Source organism: Pinus tabuliformis, chromosome 9 (genome assembly GCF_031772625.1).
Source record: "Pinus tabuliformis cultivar Carrire ecotype Pingquan chromosome 9, CPIR1, whole genome shotgun sequence".
In the NCBI taxonomy this organism is placed as follows: domain Eukaryota; kingdom Viridiplantae; phylum Streptophyta; class Pinopsida; order Pinales; family Pinaceae; genus Pinus; species Pinus tabuliformis.
The window spans coordinates 658833804-658843806 of record NC_142307.1 but is presented as its reverse complement, the minus strand read 5'-3'; the positions used below and the strand labels follow the sequence as shown (position 1 = coordinate 658843806).

General features: G+C 33.8%; 1 protein-coding gene and 1 long non-coding RNA gene across 2 annotated transcripts; both read right to left on the bottom strand.

The window, feature by feature from the left end:
* Window positions 1–1130: 1130 nt before the first annotated feature.
* LOC149150392 (uncharacterized) lies at window positions 1131–1642 on the bottom strand. The gene is made up of 2 exons (XR_016262342.1): window positions 1517–1642; window positions 1131–1388 (listed from the first exon to the last, which is right to left on the bottom strand). It is a non-coding gene; the product is annotated as an uncharacterized LOC149150392 (long non-coding RNA).
* A 79-nt stretch (window positions 1643–1721) lies between these two features.
* On the bottom strand, window positions 1722–3177 carry LOC149150391 (protein BIG GRAIN 1-like C). Its single transcript, XM_089442780.1, has 2 exons — window positions 2783–3177; window positions 1722–2640 (listed from the first exon to the last, which is right to left on the bottom strand). The coding sequence occupies exons 1-2, from the start codon at window positions 3175–3177 to the stop codon at window positions 1743–1745; spliced, it is 1293 nt and encodes a 430-aa protein (XP_089298906.1). The 3' UTR covers window positions 1722–1742.
* Between the last annotated feature and the right edge of the window lie 6826 nt (window positions 3178–10003).

Genomic DNA, 10003 nt, shown 5'->3' with positions numbered 1-10003 from the left:
CCTTAGAATTCAGCCTCTTCGAGGGGGCAACCTCCTTTACATTACACAAAAGAACAATTCTTGGATGATACAAATGAAAAGACCTCCTTTCTATATATAGGAGTCTAAGGGGTCATAATATAATCAGTGCCGACATAACAATAATAATGTAAAGGCACAATAATAACAATAGTGGGCTTCTATAGGGCACAATAGTAACAATATGGGCACATCAATATAATAAGGGGGTTGTACTAATAACAATAAGGGGTTACACTAGTAGTATAGGGGCCTAACAGGATCCCTCCAAAGAAAATCCCTACTACAGAAATTTGGAATATGGCCTAGCAATGAGAATTAAAACTATCACAAATTAACAAAGAATAGGTGTAAGAAGAACCTTTGCACATCCTCTTTCCAAATGAAAAAAATATCTTTCAAATAGATCGACTTTGATAACTTTATAGTAATCTTGAATAATCGTAATTATACATTTAATAATGTAGAAAAACAAACCAAGAAAAAACTACTTTGAAAAATATAAAAATAATAAAAAATTAAAATACAATCAACCGATGAAAAAAAATATCACTCTATGTCACCACTCTACGGGCTCATCAAACTACAACTGATAATGATAATGAAAAAACAAATGGTATTAAAAACCTTAAAGAGTTTACATTTGTTTGTGCATTAATTTCTTGTTTTAACATTTCCATGTTTATAGTGACTTATATAATGTTTCTATAATGTCTTTTGCTTTTGCATTCATACCATTAATGATTTCTGGAATAGTTTACCTAGCATTTTTTAACCTTTTTTGTTACATTTAAAATGTAAAAGTAGTTCTAATGTTTTCAAATCTCTCATTAAATAGCAGTAAATTTTTGGCGGTTGCAAAAATAATAAGATGTCCAGGGATTTATAAGAATGTATTCGCTTTCTATATTGCAAATTCTATGGATGATTATTGTGAAGAACATTTGGGAAATAGAATGAATAATAAGAACATAAATAATTATATATATATATAGTGGTACGATACACATCATTGCTCTTTTTATTTCTTGGATTTCCAGTTATGTTTTCTGTCTCGACTAGAGATGGTCGTGCTAAAACCTTGACAACCCTGCTAACAATATGCACCCAGCTATATAACGATTATTTGACTATATAAGCAGAGATATACAGTGTGGAATATCTGAACAAGAAGCATTGTATATCTGTATCTGCACTACACTGGCATATATATTGCTTGTATGGCATTACACAACCACAATGGCTGAGTCTACCTGTGCCAAACTCATATTGCTTGTATGGCATTACACAACCACAATGGCTGAGTCTACTTGTGCCAAACTCACGGTCACCTGTCAGACACTTTTAGTGTCTGCTTAGAAATAAGCAACCTGCCCTCAGACCAGCTGTCAGCTTAGAAATTAGATCCTGAGCAACCTGCCCTAGACCACCTGTCAACTTAGAAATTAGATCCTAAGCAACCTACCCTAGACCAGCTGTCAGTTTACAAATAAGCAACCTTCCCTCAGACCAGCCATAAGATTATGGCAAGTTCCATGAGCTAAGATGGCTCAATGGCATCCAGTAACAACAAGCAGATGTTGTTTATTCATATCATACATAATGGGTGCAGAGTATAATCGATGGTTGTCACTAAAATTTTCATAGAACCTGCAACTTTACCAGACACTGCGTTACCAATGTCAAGATTATTGTATTAGGGATTACAGAGCACTATTGCTTCATCAAACAATCAATCCCCTTGCAATGGCTTTATTGGTCTCCAAATGAGTAGTCTCATAAACAGGAAGCTCTTTTTGGTACACGCTCATGTTCATGTCGATTTCTGCCAAATTCTCCAGCTCAAACAAGTCAGAACTTGAACAACTGACATCGTCATCATCTTCCTCCTCTTCGTCTTGTTTGTCAAGACCCTTAATTACCACAGCTTCCATAATGCTCTTTGCTTTCTGATACTTAGTAATTATGTCCTTTGCTGCTGCTGCATGCCAGTCCTCCTCAAGAATATGAAATTGCAATTCTTTGCTGAGCAGTGAAAGCTTGTAGGCATCTGTAGATGGATATGTATGTAGATTATTAACAGGATTCGGCTTATGGAGATACTTGTCCCCAGAGGGGTTAGAGTCCTCATCCAAAGTTCCACTTGTTGGATAGAAAGTCACAGATCTTTGACTCATCCCACTACTGTTCTTCGATCCTCTGGATGTTTTACTCAAACATGGCCTAGATTGTACTGAAGAAGAAGATGAGTCAACAAAGGTGGGTTTTTTCTCAGAAGAATCATATGAATTGGAGTCACTTATAGACGAAAATAATGAAAGCTTCGGCTTCTTGGTACTGCCAGCCATAAACAACGAATTGAGAAAATTTGCGAGCTTCCTGCCTGGAGAAGTTGGCTTCTTGGAATCCTTCCGAGCTTGAGAGTTTGACTTTAAATTAGCCTGATAATCTACAGGGATGAAAGGCTTCTCCATAGAACGAAAATCCCCATCTCTAACAGATGATTTTCCATGTAAAGCTCGAGTGCATTTTCCACCAACAACCCATTTCCTTGCTCTGTCTTCAAAACCCACATGATGTAAATTTCTTTCTATTTTAGCAATAGCAATAGATGAAGTTTGTCTGCAGAGAGATTCTGCATCTGAAGAGAAATATGGGCAGCTGGAGGTATGATGTTTTTCTCTCTCCAGCTGCCCATATTTCTCTTCACCTTTAATATGGTATTTTTCTCTCTCCTCGTTTCTTATATGCGAAACCTCCAAACTTCGTTTCTCGTACCGTTCTCGTTTCCCGTTCAGCTGCCCATGTTTCTCTTCCTCGGATTCTCGGCCTCCATATTTCTCGTATCTTGCCGATTGCTACTCTTTTTGTGGGCCATTTTTCCTCCCTCAACTTTGTGCGCCATAATTCCTCCCTCGTCTTCAGTTGAGTTACAAATTGCATCAAGCAGGGCAGATGAGAAAGACTGATTTCTGGGATGATGGTGGCGATGGCGATGCTGATGCTGATGCTGCCCATTGTGCGAGTTATGATCCATTCGTTGCCCATGAGGCTTATGCCCACGCCACTGAATTTCTTCTCGTCGGGGCTTCCACCTGCGGTAATGCGCTGCCCCATGAAGGAATTCCGCATATATGTCTCATGCCCACCCTGAACCATGATGCCAGACGACTTGAAATGCGAGATATAGCAATTATCGATGTTCAAATTTTGAATTTGGGTGGGGCGGGTTCACCATTCCAAATTTCGAATTTGGGCGGGGCGGTTTCACCAGTTCAAATTTCGAATTTGAATTTGAATTGTTCGGTTAACATGGAGTAACATGCATGCTCAACTCGTCACATCTCAGATGCGCATCCAGATGCATAGCATAGCATGGTATGGTTTTATATTGTACATGGCCGTTATCCATGGTATGGTTTTACCGGAAAGCACTTGTCGAGAAATATTTAGGTGCGTCAACATGCTTGTACTACCGTCTATGCCCACGAAATGACAGTAATGTAAGGGGCATTAATGGATCAATAGATTTGGAAATAGTTCTTACCGTCAAGTCACCACATGGCACATAATTCGTTCTTATTTGCTTGCAAATTTTGAATGGATAATGGCACTCTTTCAAATTCGAATTTTGAATTTCTGAACCCGCCCTGCCATATTTTGTTTTATTAGAAATTTGAAGCAGAAAGCTAGGGGGCTCTGGGAAAAGACTGAAGCGGTTCCATTTGGGCTGGCAGGTTTTTGCATTGGGAAATTACTGAATGAATGCTGAGTGTTGCACGAACCTGTTTATCTGCATCGGAAGCAAGGTGTGTGTGTCATCTTCCTATTCTCAACTTCAATTCGTGGGTGGTTTTGGTTTTAAATTTCCTGCTTAACTTATTGAAACTACAACGTATTGTTGACATGTGAATGTGAAGCAAAAATAGATCGCTCTCGCCCTTTCTGTTTGCTATATATGTTTGGGTGGGCGTTCGCCATTACGACTAAGCAACAACTTGCTTCTAAACAAGGCACCTTGGGTCAATGGAGTCATGCAGAGACATGGCTAGGGCGGAAGAGGTCGACTGTCCAGAGCCTTTCAGGAAGTAGCAATGTGAGATAAAGATTTCAATGTGTGGCCATGAAGGCTATCTTTTTTCTGGGTAGAGAGCAAATTTGGTATTAAGCATTAGGTTTCCAATGTTGTAGATTTCTGTTTTGTATACTGCAGAGTTGTTCCTATTGCGACCTCTCAAACCAGGTTTGCACATAACCAGCAAGGTTAAAACAATGTTTTTTTTTTTTAATGTGTAACTGCTTTACATATAACTTTGTGCAAACTTAGTGCCCTAACTGGTATCCTCTGCTATCTTACTTGCATATAATGCCCTATATAATTACATTACCAGCCTTGGCTTTCTTTTCCCTCAGTGGGATTATAATATAATATTTAACCGGCATTCAAAAATGTTTTTGATGTTGATGTATAGTTGTTTAAACTTGTTTATAAGTTAAAATTTAAAGATAATCAAGGAATTATGTTGGAATACATACATGTCAGATTGAAAGACAGATTGACATGTAATTTGATGTAAAATTTGATGCTAATGTATATTTTTTTAATTGGGTGATAATGTAATGTATATTTTTTTAATTGGGTGATAATGTTGAGTAAGATTGTAAATTCTTTAAATATTTACCATTTAAAGATAATCAAGGAATTATGTTGGAATACATACATGTCAGATTGATGGATTGAAATGTAATTTAATGCTAATGTATATTTTTTTAAGTGGGTGATAATGTTGGGTAAGATTGTAAATTCCTTAAATTTTTGCCATGCTATTTCCATTGTTTAAAAATGTTTTTAAATGTATAAATAAATTTAAATTTTGGAATTCTTTTGTACATTCAGATTTTATAAATTGCATAATTCGAACTTACAATTTCAATAATTTTTTTTTATTAAAATTATTTGATAGATTGACATAAAATGCATCTGAAAAAAATTTTTAAGGCCTTCAAATTTTACAAATCACAAACTTCAAATTTACAATTTTAAGAAATCCTTATGTAAATTTAGATAAAATTGACTAGAAATATATATACAAAAAAACTTTAGATTATATATATAGAGAGAAAATCTGTTATAATTCAGGTGTCAAACAAGGAGGGGGATTGCTATCTGCCTATTCAAGTTGACTCATCACTATTATTCAAAGAAATCCATGCCACATAAAATTTAAGATTAATTAAAATATAATATACCTTTATTCAATAGATTAAAATAAAAATATAATTAAAAAGGTTAATAGCTAAATTATATTTATTTATTCGTTAAATTAATATATAATTTAATATTATACAAAATATAATAATACATTTATTTGATAGATTGATATAAAATTTATTTTTTAACAAATTGCAATAAAAATAAATAATTGCACTATACTTATTCGATAGATTTATATAAAACTTAATATTAATAAGATATAATAATACATTTATGGGATAAATTAACATAAAATATGATATTAAATAAGGTATTTATTATTATATAGGGACTTGCTTTCACAGTAAGAGAATAGTTAATAATTTTCATTGGTGGAACACACATGAAAAAGCTTGGTCTCCAAGTGGACATAGAAAATTTGTGGAGAGTAGAAATATTATTATTGTAAGTATGAAAAATGAGGAATGCATTAATATATTTACATGTGCTTTGATGACAAAATGATAGGTATTTTTGACAAGTTTTACAAATGATAGGGTGAGCAATATTATAAATTTAAAGGGACATTTAATGAATTTGTAGTGTGTATTTACTTGTGCATGCCTTTTTTTTTAAGATATCACAAGTTTAAATACAAAGGGGATTAGAGTATGTACACCTTTAAAAACTTTAATAATTAAATTGTTGAGTGGAAAGGCATATTACTTATGGAAGAAACAAGATAATTTCGTTCATTAATTTGATTTGAAACTTAACAGTAACATTAAAGTTAATTTATTTTTATTTATTATTATTATAATAAAATAAAATTGAATTATTTTATCTTTCTAAAAATTATTCCTTCCATTAAAATGTGATAGTTATGGCCTTCATTTTGTTTGAAGAAAAGTTCTTCAATACCATCTCAACCTAGAAAAATCCCATGGTTACAAAGAATCTCACTTGCTTTAATTGTATTTCATATCCTATATTTTAGATAATTTTATTTAGTATCTTTAATTGTATTAATAATAAATTGTTATATATATATATATATATATATATTTAAAATTAATTATAATTTCAAAATAATTTCCAATAACACTCATGTCACTCATTTCTCTATTATTACTTTATTATTGACCAATCCATCACGTGGTACACAACTTCAATATTATTATTGTAATATGAATAATAATCATCATTTAATTTAAAATTATAATTTAATAAATCATTAAATTAATATCTTAAAAAAGTATTAATAAAATGAAGAATTTAAATTTATAAACATGTAGACTGGAATTGTAATGCAAATGTCTGTAAACATGTATTGAAATTTGAGATGTTGGTGAGTAACACTATTTTGGGTGAAAATGTACTACCTAATGTCACTAATCCTACTACAAAAAGGCCTAGAATTTTATTTGATTTGAATGAAACACCTATATTGGGCCCAAAAATCCAAATAGAGCTTTCGTCATGGTTTGATTCTCCTCCCAATCTAAATTATCATAATGAAACAAACATTGATGATTTAGAGAATTTCTCATATAATGTTGAATCAACCAATGTACGAACAAATAGTGCATTCTCTGAAGATGATGAGATGAAACACGTTAACTCATTAACTTATGAGAAATTGAGATCCATGATACCTACAAATTTGAAACATGCATATGCATTGAACAACTTCACAGACAGAGCATGTCAAGAATAGAACATAATGTTTTTCAATACTATAAATCCATCCAAGATCACTACCAAGAGAAAGCATAGTTTATTCACCCTAGTCGATAAGAAAAGACATTGTGGTCGTAATTCAAAATCAGGGAAAGATAAACTACAATTGAAAGGGATGGATGTGAAAAAAGAGAGAGGCATGGATGAATAATTGAAGTTATCTTCTCAAAAACAAAGAATCGTGGACTGCATGCCTCATTTAGTGCAGCATTTTATTATACACAACATTGGTATGGAATTTGATACTATGCATTGTTTTACGTGAAATATGATATGTTATGATTTTCAATGCATTTGCATAACTGTATGAACTTTTTTATTGTTACAGTTAAGGGGTCCACATCTCACAATGTTCCAACTTGTCGACTTTGATTATTTGATGACCATATTTAAAAAAAAAAAGTCTAACGTTGGGAACACTGCTCCAGCCATTAGCATCCTAATTTCCACCTTGAGGGTTCTCCCCCCCTATTGTACAACTAATGGAGATGTATCATCTTCCACATCCACCACCTTTTTCCTTAATAATTTTTTCCATGCATATAACCACCTCCCCAAAACATTCCTAATGACCACCCCTATCTTTTATTCATCCACCCTTCTCATTGTTTTAATCATTGACCCTTAACATTCCAATTCCCCCCCCTAGGTTGATCTCTCGCCCTAGGGTGATTCCCATTATCGTACAACCAATGGGGGCGTATCACCGCCCACACCCACTATCTATTTCCTATTTCACTTCCAACATGCCTTTATCCATCACCATTGAACCATGCCTATATCCATCACCAAGTGAACCACCATCTACCTAGGAAGGGTAGTCTTCTCCATTTCCTTTGATCTTCACAGTGAGAATGAGTAGTTGATAAAAATCTTATCATGAGTTAATGAAATTGAGTTCTATGCATTTTGGGTTTTACAACTAATTTATTATTGTAATTTTTGTAGCAACATCAATTTGAAAATGCACTTGGGAGTGTTAAGAGTTGTGAGGGTGACCTATAGATCAATTTTCTAGATCAATCATGATGCCATTTTTCCATTATGTCATTTATGGGCATGAACTTCCATTATCTATGTTTGGAATGAAGTTCCATTTTGTAAAAAATAAAAATGTATAGTTAGAATTTGACAACATACTCCTCACCTTCTCTATAATAGTGCGATACATGCTTTTCCAATTTGGAATTTGACGACATACTCCTCACCTTCTCCATAATAGTGTGATACATCCTTTCTGCAGTACCATCTTTTCATGTTTAATGCCAAACTTATTACAATAATTCTTGAATGCATTGGAGCAATATTCTCCACCATTATTTGTCCTCAAATACTTGAGCAATTTATTAGTCTCCCTTTCAACAACAACGTGAAATTTCTGAAATATCTCAAACACCTCACCTTACTTTCAATATGGTAGGCCCAAAGCTTCCTGGATGCATCATGTATGAATGTAACAAAATATGAGGCTCCTCCTAACGACTTAACATTCAACAACCCAAACAAATCATAGTACATTAATTCTAACAAATTTATTTTTCTTTCATGACCACCTCTCATAAAAGAAACCCTTCTTTGTCTCCCAAAAATACAATGCTCATGAAGATCAAGTTCATAGGATTTCAAATGTGGGAGTAAATTTTTTCCCAACAAGAACTTTTAGGCCATTTTCACTCATGTGGCCCAAGCGCTTATGCCATAACTTCATCGAGTTTTCTTCTTTTACAACAACAGTTGCATCCAATATCTTTGTTGTTTCCCTTATTGTATACAAGGTTCTTGTCTTGAATCCTTTAGCCAACACCAATGATTCTTTAGTAATTTTCCAGCTACCTATCCCAAAGGTTGTGGAGCACCCTTCATCACCGTTTGTCCCATAGAAATCAAAGTCATATGCATCTCTGGGACATGCCTAACCTGTTTCAAAAAGATACCATATCCATCCTTTGTCATGATTTAGACATCTCCCACTCCAACAATATTACAAAAAATATTATTTCGTAAATGTACTCTACCATGATCAAATTATTTATATGTAACAAAATTACTCTTGCATTGGGTCACATCGCGAGATGCTCCAGAGTCAAGTACCCAATCAATGCTACTGCTAGAAATATATAAACTAACTTCTTTTACTGAAATAGTAAATAAAACGTCATTTTCAGAAGCTACAGTAATGGTCTCATCTTCATTTGTGCTAATTGATTTTGATTTGTGTTGATTGATTTTTGTTCATTATGTTCCTTCTGTTCCTTCTTCCAAAACCAACAATCATTTTTATTGTGTCCTGCTCTTCCACAGTGAAAAAATGTAAGTCTTTTCATTCTTGATTTCGATCTACCTCTTGATTTTGAAAGCCCTTGTCTACCATGTTCAATTTTCCTTCCACGATCAGCTAAGATTGGAGCTTATTCTCCCTGATTTTCCACAATTGATTTGCGACGTAGCTCTTCGTTCATTAAACTACTACTGACGTCATCAAACTGCAGGGTCCCTGCAGGAGCTGAAGTGTTGATAGCTACTATCGAATTCTCCTATCTATTGAACCTAAAGCACAATAATAACAAGACTCTAGAATATTTTAATCCAAAATAATTTTGGCAGAGACAAGCTGACTTGTAATTATATTAAACTTGTTCAAATGCTCTGCCACTGAAGCACCTTCCTTCATCTTGAGATTGTACTTATTCATCAAGAAGACTTTGACTTTGTTCGATGTCGTTTTCTTCTCATGTAGGTCATGCAACTTTTACTCTTTTGCGGTATTCTCTTCAGCGACGTTAACATATATATTTTTTTCCAAATACTAACAAACTGTGGCAATGGCTTCTCTATCCAACTTATTCCAGCCTTCATCTGACATTGATGAGGATTTCTTTGTTACTCCCTCAATCAAAAAATATAGATATTTTAAAATCAATATGTTCTCCATTTGCTTCTTCCATAGGGAAAAATTAGCCCCATTTAATTTCTCCATATCACTTAAGGTCATTATCTCCATGCTCATAATTCTCACCAACAATAACCTGGTTTACACTAAAAATTAAAGGA

Coding starts and splice junctions, on each gene's coding strand:
- LOC149150391 (XM_089442780.1), bottom strand. CDS start 3,177: ATGGTTCAGGGTGGGCATGAGACATATATGCGGAATTCCTTCATGGGG. Junction 2,641..2,782: donor AGAACGGTACGAGAAACGAA/GTTTGGAGGTTT, acceptor ATCTCTCTGCAG/ACAAACTTCATCTATTGCTA.